The 20,073-nt window shown below is 41.4% G+C and overlaps 1 protein-coding gene across 15 annotated transcripts in view; it reads right to left on the reverse strand.

The window, feature by feature from the left end:
- TRDMT1 (tRNA aspartic acid methyltransferase 1) overlaps positions 1-20,073 on the reverse strand; it is an 85,838-nt gene that overhangs the window by 54,957 nt on the left and 10,808 nt on the right. For 4 of the 15 annotated variants that reach the window (XR_007909665.3, XR_011381483.2, XM_002717359.6 and 1 more), the window contains exon 1: positions 5,233-5,703. The exons of 1 other annotated variant lie outside the window; for it this stretch is intronic. Coding sequence is in view for 2 of the 14 variants with exons in the window: in XM_002717359.6 (XP_002717405.4) it covers positions 5,233-5,296 (64 nt within the window). In the remaining 12 variants the exon portion in view is untranslated. Of the gene's footprint in view, positions 1-4,943; positions 5,109-5,232; positions 5,704-20,073 lie in introns of those variants that run through there. 10 more of the 15 variants (XR_011381486.2, XM_070055456.2, XM_008268300.5 and 7 more) reach the window with 8 other exon arrangements.

Here is a 20,073-nt window from a genome sequence, read left to right on the forward strand (position 1 = left end):
GCTGGTACAGCTGCGGTGTCAGTATTAGACTTCAGGGCAGCAATATCCAGTGTAGTTTCGGTGGTGCTCCTGATGATCTAACCTGCAGGGTCCAACAGATTTGTGAACTCCCAAATACTTTTAGTATTTCTTCTGCTATTTGGCTACAGAGTGTATTCTGCATTGTACAAGATTCAAAAAAGAAAAGAATTTGTACTAAGCAAACTATGGTTTTATCAAAGTGATAGTAGAATGAGTATCTATTCAATAATAAACTCAACAGTCATCTACAGAGAAGCAGTCACAGGATGGTACTGTGCTATAAATTGTATAGGAAGAAAAAGGAAAGGGACAAGATGTGTATTATGGAAATAAAAGGGGCCGGCGCGCGGCTCACTGAGCTAATCCTCCGCCTTGCGGCGCCAGCACACCGGGTTCTAGTCCCGGTCGGGGTGCCGGATTCTGTCCCGGTTGCCCCTCTTCCAGGCCAGCTCTCTGCTGTGGCCAGGGAGTGCAGTGGAGGATGGCCCAAGTGCTTGGGCCCTGTACCCCATGGGAAACCAGGATAAGTACCTGGCTCCTGCCATCGGATCAGCGCACCGGCCACAGCGGCCATTGGAGGGTGAACCAACGGCAAAGGAAGACCTTTCTCTCTGTCTCTCTCTCTCACTGTCCACTCTGCCTGTCAAAAAAAAAAAAAAAAAAATTAAAAAAAAAGAAAAGGAAATAAAAGGGCATAAAGATTTAAAAAAAAGTTAAATGAAATTTAGAAAACATAGAAGAAGGAGCAGGTGCTGTGGCACAGTGGGTTAAAGCCCCAGCCTGCTGTGATGGCATCCCATATGGTGCAGGTTCAAGTCCTGGCTGCTTCACTTCTGATCCAGCTCTCTGCTATGGCCTGGGAAAGCAGTAGAAGATGGCCCAAGTCCTTGGGCCCCTGCACCCACGTGAGAGACCTGGAGGAAGCTCCTGGCTCCTGGCTTCGGATTAGCGCAGTGCGTCGGCCATAGCGGCCATTTGGGGGATGAATCAACGGAAAAAGGAAGACCTTTCTCTCTCTCTCTCTCTCTCTACTGTCTAACTCTGCCTGTCAAAAAAAAAAAATATATATATATATATACTTTTATAATTATTAAAATTTAGTAACGTGCCGAACTTAAACAACGCAACAGTAAAAATACAAATAACAGGCAATAGAACCAAACAGATATTTCTCAAAGGAAGACTTACAAATGACCAACAGGTATGTGAAAAGATTCCCAACACCACTAATCATCAGGGAAATAAAAATGGAAACCACAATGAGTTATCACCTCACTCCAGTTAGACCGGCTATTATCAAGAAGACAAAAGATAACACACATGGGCAACAAGTGGAGAAAAAGGAACTGCACGCCACTGGCAGGGATGTAAACTAGTACAGCCATTGTAGAAAACAGAAGGAAGGTTCCTCAAAATCAAAAAACAGAACTACCATATAATCCAGTAATCCCACTATTGGGTATGTATTTCCAAGGGAAATGAAATCAGTCTGTCAAATAGACATTTGAGCTCTCAGGTTTATTGCAGTGCTATTCACATTAGTCAAGAAATGGAAACAACCTAAGTTTGCACTCAGTGGTGAAGGGATAAAGAAACTGTGGTACATACACACGATGTAATACTACTCAGCCATAAAAAAGGATGAAATTGTGTTTATTTGTGTCATTTGCAATAATGGAACTTGGAGTCATTAAGGAAAACAAGCCAAGCATGGAAAACAAGAATCACATGATCTCACTGAAATGTGAAATGTGCGCCAGCCTAAAGTATATTTATTTACCAACAAATAGATTTGCCCCAAACTCAATGACCATTTTATTATCATAATACAGATTGTTCATAAGAAAAGGTGATCTCATAGAAGTTAAATATATAATAGTAATTGTCAGAGGCTACAGAAGGAAAGAGATGGGGAAAGGTTGATTTACATTACTACACTCTAGTTAGATAGGAGCAATAAGTTCTGGTGTCCTGCTGTACAGTAGGTGACTACTGACAACAATTAATATACTATATACATATACATATATATGTGCATATATATATATATGCATTTTTAAAAAAGCTAGGAGAAGGGCTGGCATTGTGGCATAACAGATAACGCCCTGACCTGAGGCACTGGCATCCCATATGGGCGCCAGTTCAAGACCCGGCTGCTCCACTTCTGATCCAGCTCTCTGCTATAGCCTGGGAAAGCAGTGGAAGATGGCCCAAGTCCTTGGGCCCCAAGTGGGAGACCCAGAAGAAAGTCCTGGCTCCTGGCTTCAGATCGGCGCAACTCCAGCCACTGCGGCCAATTGGGGAGTAAACCATAGGATGGAAGACTCTCTCTCTCTCTCTCTCTCTCTGCCTCTCCTAATTGGGGAGTAAACCATAGGATGGAAGACTCTCTCTCTCTCTCTCTCTCTGCCTCTCCTCTCTCTGTGTAACTGACTTTCAAATAAATAAATCTTTAAAAAAAAAAAAAAAAAAGCTGGGAGAGAATTCTGAATATTTTGTCCAATAGAGGACAAATGTTTGAGGAAATAGTTCAGTTTACCCTGAATTGAACATCGCACAAATGCATACATGTCTCAAAACACTTCATAAATATGTATAACGTTTAGGTACCACTTAAAAATAACTTTTTAAAAATATTCAATAACCATAATATGTAGACCACAAACCAAAATATGAGGGCATGGAGAGGTAGGGAAGGCAGGATAGCTTCTTTGGATTACAGGGTCAACCAGGGAAGGCCTCTCTGAAGTGGCCACATATAAACCAAGATATGAAAGGTGAAAACATGTTAGAGGGGAAAATTCCAAGGTTATAGCACTCTGGGTGGAGACAATAACAAAAGGAAAGACCAGAACACAGAAGGAAGTAGGAATGTTTGAGGAACAGAGATGCAGAACAGAGAACCTAGGCAAGAGAAACAGGGTGACAGTGACAGTCACAACTGAAGAGGCAGCCAGACACTGGATTGCACAGGTCTGTTACCAAGATGGGACCATGATTCTAATCTCAAAGGGAAATCATTTATTCAGCAGGGAAGTGATATGATCTGGTTTACTATGCAAAAGATCACTCTGCTTGCTATGCGGATAATAGAAGGAATAGGAAGGCAGAGTGGAAGCGTTAAGAGCAGTTAGGAAATGAGAGTAGGATAGTAGCGATGGTAATAGAAAAATGCATATAAATTCAAGTTGCATTGGCTAGTATGAAAGAAAATATCTAATTGTTTCATTAACAAAAATACACTTAGTTAAAATAACATAATGTCTCTCATCAAATTAGCAAATATCAAAATAGCTAATATCAGATGGGTGTTGTGGTGCAGCAGGTTAAGCCACCACACGAGAGGCCTGCATCCCACTCTGGAGTGCAGGCTCAAGTCCAGCTACTGAGCTTCTGATCTAGGTCCCTGCCAATGCGCCTGGGAAGCAGTGGATATCGGATAAAGTGCTTGACTTCCTGCCACAAACATGGAAGACCCAGATGGGGTTCCTGGCTTCTGACTTCATCCTGGGCCAGCACCAGGTGTGCTGTCATTTGAGAAATAAATTAACAGATGGAAGGTCTTTCCCTGTCACTCTGCCTTTCAAATAAATGAATACATCTTTTAAAAAATAGTAGGTAGTACGTAATCCTGATGAATGTGTAGATGAGGGAGGCATTCACAAACCTCTGAAAAGTAATATACTATCTTATCTATCAAAGGGCTTAAGCAATTCTATTTTTTACTTAGTAACTGGCACACAGTGAATCTTACTGGTCAACAAATCAGTTTGACTTTTAGAAAACACTTAAAAGAGAAAGTCAGAATTTATGCTCAAGGATATAATTGCTGTTTCACACTGTCCTTGTTAAAAAGTAACAATCTATTCAACATCTAAGAAGTGGATGAATCACATCTTATGAAAAAGTACTAAGAAACTTTTAAGATCTTATTCTTAAGGGGCTTCAAGGTAGGGGAAAATGCTGACATTACACAATCTTACAAAATTAACAGAGCAAACAGTATTGAAGTTTTTTGGTTTGTTTTCATGTGGTTTTAACGTGAGAAATCAACACAGAAAACCAGCAAGTAGTAAAATTTTAATATTCACTAACAGTCTAGAATCAAAACTCAAAACTTCTGCTCAAAAAACATGCTCAACCCATTAAGTATGGTCTGTATCTTAACAGTGTTAGTCTCTTGTCACTCTTGGTACTAAAAAAGGAAGCACGGAAGTTTCAGTTAGTGGTTGTCTTAGCAATTTAAGAATAAATCCACATGTTCAAAGTCTATTTGTCATTCCACATCCTCTGTGACTGGCGCAGTACCTGGCGCAGAACAGGAGCTCCAAAAATTTTGAGTACCACCAAAAACAAACCTTTCAGTTCCAAGTTAGCATCCAGGAAAGTAAAAACGTCAAGACGAAACAGATACATAAAAAGTAATTGTGATAATAATTTGCAGTATTGAGTGGCTACAGTGTATTAGGTGCTAATGAGCACTTTCTACTTCTTATATTTCATTCTCATCATCCGTCCCCGAAAGTGCCACCTCTCACACTTTAAAACCAGAAAACGTTCTTAAAGGTTAAGCAAGTAACTAGCCCAAGGTCACACGCAACAAAGTTTAAACTCAAGTTCCAACTCCTCTCAAGCATCTAAACGTAGAACTACAGAGGACAGGATGTGTCTTTCCAACCATCACACTTCACCACGATTTCCCCATACACTCCTATTAAATGCTTGCAAACTTCTCTCAGGAACTGTAGTTACCCCTTTCGACATCCGCCTCTCCCTGGCCAGCCCACCCAGCCCAGCTCCCGCCCCGCCGGGACTTCCTCCTGGGTACTGGACCCAGCACCAGGCTTCTCCGCGACCGCAAACTTAGAAGTGGGGCTGGGCCGTCGGCGGGGAGCTCGCCTCCTCCCCCAGCTTTGTGGTACCATTTTTGTTTGACTTCACAGCCTTATGATTCTTGACTCACGAACTAGGCCTTGAAGGCCCTCGGGACAAAGCTCGAGGCCGGGAAGACGAGCCAGCCCACAGGGGTGGATGAGGGCGGTGCGCTGGGGCGGTTTCCAGGACAACGGGGTCCACCCCACCATCCCACCCCACCCCGCGCGCTCGCTCGTCTCCGCCCCTAGCGTCTCGCCGCTCCACCCCTCTCGGGCACGAGTGCTCGAGTGAACGCCCCGGAGCTGATAGAGAAGGAAGCGCGAGGTCGTCTCTCACCTTTCAGCGCGTGGTGCATGCCGCCGATGCCGCTATACAGCTCCAGGACCCGCAAGGGCTCCATTCTCTTGCCGCCGCCGCCGCCTCAGAGCTAGGCCTGCCGGTCCTTCGCTCTTTTCGCTCCGTCCGCCCCGTTCCCTCCGCCTTTGGTTCCGCAGCGTTTCAGTACCCCTCCTCCGCGCCCGCCCGCCCCCTTCCTGCCTCTCCAGGTCAGGGCTTTTACAGAGCTGTGTGGGACCTGGGGAGCGCTGGTAGGGGGCAGGAAGAGAACAAAAGATAGGAAACAAAAAGGGCTCTCAAATGAATAGCAGCCTGATTTGCTGGAAGGCCATGCGAGGAAGAGAAATTCGGAGTTCAGTAGAGAGCTCACCACTGCCTTGTTTGAATCCAGAAAAAGCATTTTCCAGGCAGGCTGCCTTTCTGTCCTTGGAAGCCTAAATCGAACATTCTTTTTACTACTGAGCACATACCAGGTCATTGGTGTGCGTGTGCCTGGGCTTACATAAGTCAGACGAATGTCTTTCCAGGAGAAGGTCCCAGAGTCACAGCCAGCACAAACCCACGTCCGGGCCGAGAGGAGCCCTCAGTGGGTGCTAGTAATTCAGGTGATTGTAATAGTAGCCGCTTGAAAAAATACCCCTACGGGATTACTCTGAACATCATCTAGATCTATGGGCCCGTAAGATTTAGTATTTATTTATGTGACAGGGCGACAGAGAAAGAGATTTTCATCCACTGGTTCACAACCCGAATGGCCCAAAAGCTGGCCTGGGCCAGGCAGAGGCCAGGAGCCAAGAACCCCATCCAAGTCTCCTACTTGGGTGGCAGAGCCCCAGGTACTTAACCATCATCTGCTGCCTTCCCAGGTGCATAAGTGTGGAACTGGATCCGAAGCAGGGCAGCTAAGACTGGAAACAAACCGTGGATATGGGAAGAGGGCATCACAAAAGGCAGCTTAACCTACTGTACCACAACTAGAAGCATTTGAAATGTAAATTGACTGATCCATCTTGGTTTGATCTATGAAATTAACTGTTTAAGTTGTAAATGTTTGTGGGACTGGAAATGTTTTGGCTCTATGTTTGGGTAAGAAGGAAATCAAGATAGATGCCAGGGAACTGAGTGTTAGCTTTGACATTGTCAGAATCTGGTTGTGTGGCTTGGCAGGAGCAAGGTTTTCTCACCTGTTAAATAAAGGGAAAGGAAGGAGGAGCCCAGAATAATTCTCAAAGGCATTCCAGTTCTGAGATTCTGAGATTCCGTAGATTATTCTTTGAAAAACTGAATCCTAATTTGACTTGTTAATTATCTGTTCAGATTGAAATATCTATAAGGAAAGCATTTGTCTCTGCTTTAAGCAAGTGCTCCTGAACCTGCACAACTTATGGGAACCATACAACCACTTATATTTGTATAATATATGAAATAAACATTTCCATTATGTAATATTACTACCATAAATACCAATAATAAATTACTATAACAAAATATATTAAATATAAAGGGAGGCCTGCACCGCAGCTCACTAGGCTAATCTTCCACCTTCGGCACCAGCACCCTGGGGTTCTAGTCCCGGTTGGAGTGCTGGATTCTGTCCCTGTTGCTCCTCTTCCAGTCCAGCTCTCTGCTGTGGCCTGGGAAGGCAGTGGAGGATGGCCCAAAGGCTTGGGCCCTGCACCTGCATGGGAGACCAGGAGGAAGCACCTGGCTCCTGGCTTCAGATCGGCATAGCTCCGGCTGTAGCGGCCATTTGGGGGGTGAACCAATGGAAGAAAGACCTTTCTCTCTGTCTCTCTCTCTCACTGTCTAACTCTGCCTGTCATATATATATATATATATATATATATATAAAGGGAGCTATATAATCACAGCGATTTATATAGTCAACAGCCAATATATTAATTAATTAAATCTAGAATCCATTCAGCATTAGTACATAAATTAAAATAAATATGACCAAGGATCTTACCTTGTAAGAGAGAGACATACACATGTGGCAAAATTAATGAAAAATATCAACTTCCTGAGAGGGAGGGGGTTAAAACCCCATCCCCACAAAAGCTGATTACAAGCCCTTCACTTTCATAGTTAAGGGTTGGGGGAATGTAGTCCTAACCTTACTTTTCTGCCATAACTTTGGTTTCTCTCCTGTTTTGAACTCTACTATCAATTAACTGCTCGGCATTCCCCGTTCTCCAGTTCTCAGTTCCTTGCTGGAAACCTCCTAGCCTTATTCATTGGAAGCTGCTCCCTTCTAGACTCCCAGGCCAGAAACCCTGAATCATTTCAGTTTCTCGGTCTTCCTTGTCTTCTGAAGAACAGGTCTCACCTGTTCCTGTCATTCAGTTGTTTCCGTTCTTTCTAGTCCAAGTTTCATCTTGTCTGTGTATAATCTTTATGTATAATTTCTTCACATGGGGTAGTTGTTCAAGAATGAAAACTTTCTTCATGATACTACTGTATGATTATCTTCATGGAAGCATCTGTAAAAGTTAGGCCCCTGTGGATTATGTATGTGCTGTCTTCCCATCACTAGCACAAATTATGTGATGGGGAGAGTGGGGAGGGTTGGGAAGGGACAGCACAATAGGGAACAGTTGAAGAGGAAGATAGGATGAACAAAAAGAAAATACACGAGGGGCCTTCAAAAAGTTCTTGGAAAATGTGTATTAGGAAAAATCAATGCCTGGACTTCACTTTTTTTTGTACTAAAATAAATTTTTAATTCCATCTCTCTGTGGACTTTGGAAGTAAGTACCTGTATTTGATTACTTTTCCCCAAATCAAATTCTGAATATTCATAAGGGCAAAAAAGCTCTCAGGTCCCATAGTTATCTTCAGTAATACATCCAATGGTGCTTATATTCTACTTACAAAAACTCAAAACTCTGTTTTGAAGATATAAACAAATATCAAAATTTGGACCTTAGTATATTCAGTGCATGCTAACACCTGGAAAATAAAAGCATATATGAAACATCAGAAATAATTAAGGGGCACAATAGAATACTAAAAGGTATATTAATAATAATTATACACTCAATTTTTGAATGGTTCATTGTATCAATTGGAATCTAATGTTACTTTTCTTCTTCTCCTATCGTTAATACCTATAACAAAATATTAAAATACTTCCTGCAATCATCTTTGAGTCTCCACAATCCAGGCCTGCCTTTCTTCCCCAGTGATATGTGGGTTGGCCACCTATGCAGGCTCACCTACAGGGAGAGAATACCCTGCTCAACTTCAGTGATGAAGCAGTTGCACTCTGGTTTTACACAGAGAATGATCCCTATGAATTTCATAGAAAATAAAAATGTCATCCTATGGAATAAGCTAGTGTAAATGTTCTCAGAAACAGGAAGTTATATTCAGAAGAAATTTTAATTGGAAAACTCCCCAGAACTCTTGAGCTATCAGGTATCTAAGAATGCTTTTTGGTGGTAGTCTGACTCACCAGCAGTAAACCAAGCTGCAGGTGAAAGTCCCACTGCACTGTGTTAAGACATCAGATACCCAGTCCCTTTTAGATTTCTCCTCTACACTGATTTGAAGGAACTTTTCTCTTCTATAATGAATAGTGTTGTGTGTGGTTAAGAATGCGAGCTCAAGAAGGGATGTTCCCTTCCCATATCAGAGTGCCTGGGTTCTATTCCCTGCTCTGGCTCCTAATTCCAGCTTCCTGCTAAGGTGCACCCTGGAAGGCAGCAGTGATGCCTCAAGTAGTTGGGCTCCTGCCACCCATGTGGGAGATCTGGACTGAGTTCCTAACTACCTAGCTTCAGCCTCAGCCATTGCAGTATTATGGGGGGGGGGGGGGACCTGCAGACAGGAACACTCTCTTTCTCTATCTCCTTCTCTCTCCCACCCTCCCTCCCTCTCTGCTTCTCAAAAAAAAAAAAAAAAGGCTTTTTAATTTAAAAGAAAGAATGCAATCTCAAGAGCCACAGTGTAGATAGAAATCCATCTTGCCTATTTGTACCTACAGGACTTGGGAGAAAGCCACTTAACCTCTGCGAGCCTCAGGATACTTCTAAATATTATAAATCAGTACAAGTGGTTGCTATGAGAATTAAACAAGGATTAAAAAGCACTTAGCTCAGTGCCTAGCAAAATAAAAATAAATGTCTGTTTATTAAATAGCAGCTATATACAATAGATGCCCTATGTGAGCAGTTTCACATTCTGCAGCTTTAGTCACCTGTTGTCCACCCTGATCCAAAAATATCAAATGGAAACTTCCAGAAATAAGCAATTTATAAGTTTGAAATCGTGGACCTTTCTGGGTACTATGATGAAACCTCAGCTGCCCTACTCTGTCCCACTGGACACGAATCATCCCTTTCTCCAGCGTCTACACACTATATACCCTATTGGCATATTAGTCACTTCACAGCCCTGTTTTGTTAATGGGCTCTGAGGCTATCAATGTGCTTGTATTCATCTATCCCTTATCTTACCTAGCTGCAAGCCTAGTGATGCTAGCAACTTTATTACTGTAATTGTGATAACTGTTCTATTTTGTTAGGAGCTCTTATTAATAACCTCATACTATCCCTGATTTATGAATTAAACTTTATCATAGATATGGGTATATAGGGAAAACTTAGTATATTTATAGTTCAGTACTATCTGCTGTTTCAGACATCTCCTAGGAGTCCTGGAATGCATCCTCCTTAGATCAGGGGTGACAACAGTGAGGGCAGCCTCCAAGCCACACATCCCCAGTCTCTTCACCTGCTGATCACACTCCAGCTTGTCACACCCATCTCAGATACCAGAACTGAACCCTGGGCCCTAAACTAGTCAACGCACTGTAGGGCAGTCCAGGTGGCCGCAGGTCTCTGGGGGCTTTAGGGGATCTCAGGTCTTGTGGGAGGGATTCAGGAACCAGAGTGGGATAAAGGATGGAAGTCTGGAATTCAGAGGCATGGCAGAGGGGGTGCTCAGCCTGGTAACACAGATAGTCAGGGATCAGACCAGGTCACATAGTAAGGAAGAAACATGCTAATTCTTTGCTCCCAGGATAGCTGTGAAAGGTGGATCTATAGATCTGGCTATCTCCAGACCAAATGATGAAGTGACCTTACTAGGATGCATGAGCTGGAAGCTCTAAGGTGGAGGTGAGATGGGACCAAGTAATACATCCAATCATTTCCTGGCTCATCCATGTGTTAGGAACTGAAGAAATCTTCATTGTAAAATTTTTTAAAAATGTAAAAATCTGTTATCTGTTTCAGACCATCAGAGTGCCAATAGTAACAAAAAAAATTGAATACAATTTTACTTATTTCTTTGATTCTCTAAAAAGTTATAGCCCTCAATAGGGTATTCATACCTGGTGATTTAAGTCATATTAATTTAATGAGCATTAAACATTTAGTTAATCAGTTTCACTAGGCACATTTCAAGTACTCAGTGGCCATCCATAACTGGGGTCTACAGTATTGCTCATCACAGAAAATTTTACTGGGCAGCCTTGCTCTAGAATGCGGGTCTCCTGAAGTCAACATCGATGGATAGCCTATCAGTCAACGAACAGTGCTGCAATGTGCAGAAATGCCTAACTACGGAACACTGCTTTAAAATAAGTGTCCAAAATGTGCAGTAAAAGAAACTCAAGTAAAAGTAGATCTTGCAGCAAACATTCCTTCTCTTTCTCTAGTATCCAGTCACTTACTTACGGACTGTCACAAGGGAACAGCAGCAGAGGCAGCGGATGTGTTGTATCAGTGACATGATAAACTTTCATGAGAGAAAGAACAGATGGGAAATGAACTTCCTGGTATGTCTACGGAGTAGTACTTTTCTGTGGCAAAGAACATTTTGGTGACTTCTTACTGTCCATATTGTTATCTTACCTCCGAAGAAGAAAAAGAATGCTTTCAAAAATTAGAATCAAAGGAAAGTTAATCATATATTTGCTACTGAAAAACAGAAATCACGCAGTTTACTTTATACTTTACCATTTCAGAGTGTTCAATCATAGATTTTAACATCAATTTTGCTCTTGGGGGTTATTTTTGAAATGACTAATTTGAAAAAATACTTTGCAGCAAATTTTAAGGATTGTGTTTTAGTTCAACTAAAAATAGTGGGATTCTTTCTTTAAAACTGCTTTCATGCACTCACAGGGAATTCGAGCTGGAAGGACACTTGAGGAGTAGTTAGTTCAGAGTTTTTCAAACTATTTATAGAGACAGAACTTTTTGTTCAAGCAAAATTTCATTTGGAATCAGAGGCACAGAGAAATACAGAGAAACTGTGTATACACACACACACACACTTTTCTGTTGTTGAAGCATGGATGGTAGCCACACAGGCCCAGAATAATTCCAGGTAACCTCCTCTATTCCAGGGACTACCACAACTACTTCTAAATCATACTATGGTCTTGGGCCGGCACCGCGGCTCACTAGGCTAATCCTCCGCCTTGCGGCGCCGGCCCACCAGGTTCTAGTTCCAGTTGGAGCACCGGATTCTGTCCCGGTTGCCCCTCTTCCAGGCCAGCTCTCTGCTGTGGCCAGGGCGTGCAGTGGAGGATGGCCCAAGTGCTTGGGCCCTGCACCCTATGGGAGACCAGAATAAGTACCTGGCTCCTGCCATCGGATCAGCGCGGTTGGATTAAAAACCAAAACCACCAATTTCATCTAACCCCAAGTTTAGAGATGAAGACATGGAGATGCATACAGTAAGTATCTTGTCTGACTCCACAGCTAGTGGGAAAGCAGGGAATTCCAGCTTGGGTTCTTCCCGAGTTCTTTCAGAGCTGGCTATACCATCACGTGGTATAAAAGCTTCTGAGTAGGTTCAGTTGGCCCAAGCCTGCTAGGCACCTATACCTGCAGACGCCAAGCCAGGGAGCCAAACTAAAGCAGCCTAGAGCCAGAAGATGTTGCTTCTTGAGAACAGACTCACCTGAGGACTGAGGGCAACTTTTGAGATCTGCAAAGTACACCTAAACAGATATGGTAATACCCGTTTAAAAGGCCACAGACAAAATGGTTAAAACTGAGGTTAGCATTGTGGAGCAGTGGGTTAAACCACTGCCTATAAATGCTGGCATCCCGTATCAGAGTGCCAGTAAGAGTAACAGCTGATCTGTTACTTCTGATCCAGCTTTCTGCTAATGAGCTTGGGAAAGGAGCATATGATGGCCCAAGTGCTTGGGCCTCTGCCATCTATTTGGGAGACCTGGATGGAGTTCCTGGACCAGCTGTAGCTATTGCAGCAATTGTGTGAGTGCATGAGTGAACCAACAGACAGAAGACATCTCCATCTCTCTCTTTCTCTCTCTCTCTTTCTTCCTGTCAAATAAATCTTTTTTTTTAAATGTTAATATTCTTTCACAAAAGAGGAACAGTCTGACAGACTAATTACTAACATTTATAACAGATTCTCTGCAAAGATAGCTTGAGACAGTGCAAGGAACCTGGTTCTTAAAATTCCATGAACTAAGATGAATTTCATGACTCGGTTTCTTCACCTATGAAGTTAATAATATTGCCAACAAGGTAGTTGCCTGTATTGTTATTGTACGTATACACACACACATCAGTAATGTACCTAGCTTAATAAATACTGGTTTTCACCTACTTACTGACAACTTTTGTCAAAAGGTATCACCCAGTCTTTTATAATAATAGAATTATTTTCCAAATATGTTTTCAGAGTCCAGTTGGTATGCTAGCTAGCAAGATGCCTTTCCTCATGGTTCCTGTTACGCCCTCTGTGCTTTGCCGGGAGGAGATCACGACACAAGCTGGGAATAGCAGCAAGAGAAGTGAGTGACTCTGAGAGCTGTGATTACTCCTTTCTTTTCTCTAATGTGCACCTGAGCATTCAGAGCTGCCTGGAGGCGACTACATCACAAAGCAGGCCCAGTAACACCAGGAAGAGGAAGTGCCTGCACACACACAGACACACACACAAACACCCCCACAAAACCCCTTGTTCCTCTTCACAGTCGTTTCTTTTCTATTGTGGCAGTCATCAAACTGAGAAACTAAAACTCAGAGAAAAATAAAATATAAGGATTTTTCATTGTATCCTTACTAGTTAGAAACTAGTTTAGATATACAATAGTATCAGAATCATTCTGTTATGAGCCAATAGTGATAAAAATGACTAAACTGTAATACCAGTTCCATAGTTCGGCCATGACTGTATGTACTCCCTCCACTTGAATATAAGAAAACAAGAACCTTTGCATTTATTTTAAATTGCTAAAATCTACCTTAGCTTTCAAAACCACTTATGTGAGTGTAATACAACACACAAGCACATCTTATCCCACAAAAATTTGCTTCAGGCTTGGAATGCAGAGGCCATCAACCCTTATTTTAGCAACTTTTTCTTTCAATTCAAGCCTATGAACATTTTACTTCCATCTAAGGTAAATACCTCTAATTTAAAATGTCTAAATTCCCCAAAGGGATTTGTAGCATGTTTAGTCACTCAGAAAATACTAAGTGACTAAAATAGACTCTATTTCAGTAGATGGCAGACATACATTTTACTAGTAGGATAATATCAAAATGAGATAATACAGAGCTAGAAACGTCAAAGAACACTGTAAGTGTTTAAAATTTTATTAGGCCATTTTAGAATTATCAGATTTTCTTTTTTAATATTCAGTTTTGTACAAAGATTAAAAGGTAGGAAACTTCATGTGATTTTCTCAGTATTACAAAAATCAAAATGGCTAACATATTTATTTACAAAAAACATAACCACATTTTTAAAAGAAGAGAAATAAAAAGACAGCATCAGTTTAGAGGGGAAAAAAGTCTGAAAATTATCAAATAATAAACAACCCGGAGTTGTCAAGGATTCTGAGGGAGAATTTCACATCAGGAGTTAAGGATTCTGGTCAGGAAAGAATGTGAAGAATCTGCATGTCCTATCTTTTCTACTCCTTTCATTTTAGAACTACTCCTAGAAGAGAGTAGAAAAAGAATGCAACACAGAACATCAGCTGTGTATCCTTGTAGAGTTCACAGTTTTAAAATCCAAAAACTGCAACCTGCAGTTTCATTTTGGCACTTGTTCCCTACCTGGAAAACAAATTTCTGAATATCTCCCTAAGTGACAAGAGCCCACAGACATACATTAGAAAACCCCAGCATACTAGAAGTTCAATCCAACTCCAAGAGTCTCGCTTCTGACCACTCTTTCTCTTTTTGGCTAATATCTAAATATTTGTGTCCTTTATATATAGTTTAGGAAATAGAGAAACATATAGAAAAGAAAATTTAAAAGCTAAGAGAGGGGCCGGCACTGTGGCAAAGGGGGTAAAGCTGCCGCCTGCAGCACCGGCATCCAATATGGGTGCCGGTTCAAGTCCCAGCTGCTCCACTTCCTATCCAGTTCTGTGCTGTGGCCTGGGAAAGCAGTAGTCCTTGGGCCCCTGCACCCACATGGGAGACCCGAAAGAAGCTCCAGGCTCCTGGCTTCAGATCAGTTCAGCTACCTACCACCACACCATCTTTTCATCAACTTTGTTATACTGCCTGTATGTTGTTACTCTAAACGCCTTGTTTAAATTTCAGTGGTGTGCAAAGGCTCAGAAGTATCCTGTTTTTCTTTTCTGAGTTTTGCTCCAGTGTCTTCAAATTGGCTCAAAATTGCTAAGTCCAGATAATTTTTCTGGGTAGTATTAACAGGTTATGAAAATGTATGCTTTAGCTCAAGTACTCAAACACTAGAAACACATTCCAAAGTGAAATACAAAAGAATAAGGCAAAACATCCAAAGGAAGCTTCCAGAAGGAGTTACACAACTCCCACAACCACTTATCTGTGTCAAAGTTATAAACACTTGGAAGTTATTCAAGATGAAAAGGGAGTTTTTGTAGAAAGTTATGAGCATGCTAGGGACTGACCTTTCTCTGAGGAATACAGGAGAGGGCCTGTCTGCTCCTCACCTCCAGCCTAATGCAAGGAGCTTCCAAGGACACCAGTGTATTTAAATTGAAGCCCTTTAACTAAAAGTTTGGAGAGGCCAAGTATTTCCTTTGGACCACATCTGAACTGTGCAAGAGGGAGCTGTCTTGGATCTTGTTCAAGGGATCATCCACAGAGAAGGTCCCAGGGCAAAAAGAGGAAAGCAGTGTACCCAGAATGACTCCCAGGGGACTATGGAAGGAATACATGTGTATTACTGCATGTCAGGGGAGCAGGAGGGGGGAGAGAGAGAGAGAGAGAGAGAGAGAGAGAGAGAGAGAGATCCTTGGTGGTAATAAGTCTCCACCAAAGAAGCATCTGCCAGGAAAAGAGCTAGTTTTAAACACATGTCAAATCCAGAGATGGAAACACAAGGCCAAGTAAGAAATACTCCTGTAACTCTTCCCCAGTATGACCTCTCACCCTGGAGAAACCTTAACAAGATGGGGAAGGAGGAAGGGAGGCACCTAAGTAGGGGGAGTGAGAAAATCAAGACGCGCTTTGTCTATGGCTCCAGCACACTCTAGCTAGGGAGACAAGAGATGTAACATCTATTACTATGATCCATTTTCTCATTTGCAGTGATTGGAGAATCATTTACTCTCAATGGAACAGATCAGGAAAGTCGAGGAAACTGCTTGAATTTTCATTGGTAACGTGAACAGGCCACTTAGTAACTGTTTCTTTGTCTTCTTATTGTCTCTTGCCCTTGACTGTTAGACACAGTCCCTTTTTCTCCTCTTCATGCTATAATTTAATAATAATAACAACAATAACTCACAGTGATTGAGTGTTTATTTTGTGCAAGATACTCTACCATGTGTTTTATATTCATTGCTCGCTTCATCTTCATGCAACTCTATTATTATCACTCCCATTTTACAGCAAAGGAACAGGAGGTTTTCCCATGGTTGCATCATCAGAAATAGAAACTGGGGATCTAACCCAATTATCTGACTCCTCAGTCCCCAACTCTTCCCTGGAAGAAAGAATGAAATGTTGCCTCCCAGTTCAATGAAATATCATACTTGCTTTCTTTAATAAAACATATGTGGATCTCCCCCATTCCATGAGAAAATTGAAACATTCCACTGAAGGAGAATTAGTAGAAAAATAAACACAGCTATTTTTTGCAATCATAAAATCTGCTGATGTACACATTTATTCCAAACTCCTGGATGATGTCATTACACCAACAACCACGAAGCTAACTCAACCCAGACATAAAATAGCAACAATCATAACAAGAACATCTAAAAATGGTAAAGCCTGATCTTTAGAAACTGCATTTTGATATTTTCATCTAATTTTATTCTCATGAAAATCCCATGAGTGGGCATGATTTACCACAATATTTTTGGCTAAAAGCTTTCAAAAGCTGTGATTTGTTTAAATTCAAACATCTTTTAAATGATTAAGTCAGGACTGAAAAGTGCATAAATCAAAGAGATTGAAATAAGCAGCACATTTTTGCATCATCTTCTAAACACTTCGTTATCATCAGTTTTTTCATTAATAGTTCTTGACCCTTATGGTTCTCATTTTCCAGGAATCAGAAAGCCTCACAAATTCTCTTACACATATTAAAGCCCTCATTCCATCCCAATGAGATCATTCATGAAGAGCGGAATGCATATGGTTGTCAGATGGTGTCCCAAGAGACAAATGAATTGGCCAAGCCAACAGAATACAAGAATCTTATAGAACTTTACAAACCTGAGTTGAATTTATGGACTAATATGGAAAGGCATGCGTTTTCTCACTGCAGAGATTATTCTAGAATTTCTAAACCAAGCATTTATTTCACAGTAACTTAGTCATCTGGGTTGCTCCTCTCTGAGAAAACAAACACTCATGCAAACAATTAGTTCTGCAAATTAAATCTCAGGCTTTTAAACTGTATTGCTTGTTTGAATTGCAAAAGCTAAAGCATTCTTTTCTATGGCTTCTTCACTCCCTCACAAGCAAAGACTCATTTATTTCCCCCTTCTCTAACCACTATACCTTTCTGTTCTACATGGCCACATGTACCAATGATACACCAGCCTCGTGGTCCTCAGATTCACCTGGAAGTCATATTCAAACTCCAATTGTCACAACCCCACCCACCTGAGTTTCTGATTCAGTTGGCCTGGGATGCTGACTCACATAATTTCTTTAAAAAATTCCTAGGGGACACTCCTGCTAGTCGTGTAACTCCTTGTGAATCACTTTGTATAGCACTTTAAGAATCCCTGTACTAGTACCTCCCTCTACGAGTTCTCTTACAAGGTGCCTCCAGAAAAGCACTGAAAATGCCAAAGTTCATGCACAGCACACATGGTGCTCAGTACATTGGCCTCACATTGCAGGATTCTATCTGCAGAAAAAAAGGAAATGTTTGCAATGACTCATTGCCTTTTTTCAAGTTTTTCCAGCCGCAAAATTAAAAACAGAAAAGGATTACATTCAAGCAAAAAGAAAACAGCTAAAATTTTTGAATTTTATAGCATGGCTTCAGGACAGAATTGAGCCCTGGGCTGATCACATGGAAGCCTGGCACAATGAAGAATACAAGAAAAACTGAAACCCAAGCTAGGATACTCAGAAGTCAGCTGGGAGCCTTGGCTTCGGTCTTGCTTTTTCTGTCAATAGTAAGTTCTTTCCATATGGTTCTCTGAACATATTATCAACCTGTAACTCTCTTTCTTTCTTTCTTTCTTTCTTTCTTTCTTTCTTTCTTTCTTTCTTTCTTTCTCTTTTTCTTTTTCTTTTTCTTTTTCTTTTTCTTTTTCTTTTTCTTTTTTACAGGCAGAGTGGAGAGAGAGAGAGAGAGAGAGAGAAAGGTCTTTCTTTTGCCGTTGGTTCACCCTCCAATGGCCGCCACCGCCAGCGCACCGCGCTGATCCGATGGCAGGAGCCAGGTACTTCTCCTGGTCTCCCATGGGGTGCAGGGCCCAAGGACTTGGGCCATCCTCCACTGCACTCCCTGGCCACAGCAGAGAGCTGGCCTGGAAGAGGGGCAACCGGGACAGAATCCGGCGCCCCGACCGGGACTAGAACCTGGTGTGCCGGCGCTGCAAGGCAGAGGATTAGCCTAGTGAGCCGCGGCGCTGGCCAACTTTTCCTAAAACTTCTGTACTATTTTTTAATAAAAATTAAAAGTCAATTGTCAATAAACAAACACTGTTGCAACATCAGTCAGGTATTCTGAAAATGAGAAGAGAGAAATTAGCAAGAATTTTTCTTACGATTCCTTCATTATTGTAACTATCATCACTAGGTGGCCCTCCATAGACTTTGATTCCATTTTTCATTTCTTTAGGAAAAAAATAAGAGATTTTTATGTTACAGTATAAAATATTTCAATATTCTAATTTAAGTATCAAAAGTATGACTACTTATAAATAACACTATTATATTACATAAAATATTTGACAAAAAATTACAAAACATTTCTGCTTAGAAAACAACCTGTTAGTTGTACCTTTAACATGTCAATATATTCCAGCAACCACTAACCTTTTACTCTGGTCAGCCACAAGTCCAGTAAATTTCAAACTATGAGGCAGCCAATGAATGATATGCTGCTAAATAATAAGCCAATGTCTTCCAAATGAATTTATCTGGTTTAGTCCAAAGAAAAGAAAGCATAATGATAAGGTTACTGAATGTCCAGATTCTAAAGTAAGTCATTTTGTGTGAACATGAGTCACCAAAACTACTTCCTTAGTGATAAAAGTTGCCTCAGTAACTTAGATGCTTGCCTTGCTAAGAAGTATATGGGCCATGTGTTGGGTTTCAAACCCACTAGTCATTTCCTTTACTTAATTGCTAACTGCTCTTCCCAGCTGCAGCTGGCGCCAGTATTTTATGTGGTAACCCAGCAACTAGTTCATATACTATATTTTATCAAGGAGAGCAAAACAGTAAACTTGACATTGAAATCCAGTAAACTTGGATTTCAGAATAGAAGACAATGTGATTTCACCAAGACACTTTGACTTTAGCAGAGGGGGCCATTTGGAAGCTCTTCATCTAGATCACGATGTGGCCACACCGTCACGCAAGACTTAGAGATAAAGTATTGTAACAGAGAAGAGACCCGTACATTAGACTCCCTTTGAGAACAAAGATAGTGTTTTCTTCACTTCTGTGTCCCTAGCACCTCGCAGAGAGCCCAGCACACAGAAGAGCTCAAAATACATTGGCTGAATGGGGCTGTTGGTTCTCTTCAGAATAATCCAATCTGTGAAGTAATTGTTCCACTGCTGAGTTAGGAGTTCATCAAGTTTTTAACACATGTGTGCATGCTTTCCCCCTTACAGTGACACAATGGGACTGTGACATGTCATTGCTGCCCCTGAAAGCATGTCAATTAAACAGTGGATATTAAGTGCATGTGTATTATCAGTACCGTGGCTTTGATTTGGCCATGTGGATTTGGTTGCCCTATAATTCCCTGAGCTTCCCCTCATTTGACACAATTCTTTCATTATTCTTGAATTGCACAATATTTGTACCCTGGAGGAATAAAACACGGGTAAATCTTCCTAACTTCAAACTAATAGACAGCAAGCAAGTTCAGAGAGAAGTTGTTCTTACTTACAGAGACAATGTGTTTAACAATGTGGTCAGTGTGTTTCTTTTCCTCTAGTGAATGTAGCTAAGCACTAGGACTTGTTTAACTGTATGCAGACGTCAAATGCCCTAACTATCTATTCATTTAGGTGGATTGAGTCAAAAAAATAAAATGAGACCCACACACACAAAATCCCCCAAAATGTCCATAGACGTCTTGATGATTCATTAAGGGCACTATATTCTGCAAACCAGATTGAGTCCTGTTGGTGCATAACAGGAAAAAAGAAAAGTCCAAAGAGATAGACAGATACCATGATCAGAATACCAAAGAGTA

Source organism: Oryctolagus cuniculus, chromosome 13 (assembly GCF_051225735.1).
Source record: "Oryctolagus cuniculus isolate XC-2025 breed Fujian yellow rabbit chromosome 13, ASM5122573v1, whole genome shotgun sequence".
NCBI classification, from domain to species: domain Eukaryota; kingdom Metazoa; phylum Chordata; class Mammalia; order Lagomorpha; family Leporidae; genus Oryctolagus; species Oryctolagus cuniculus.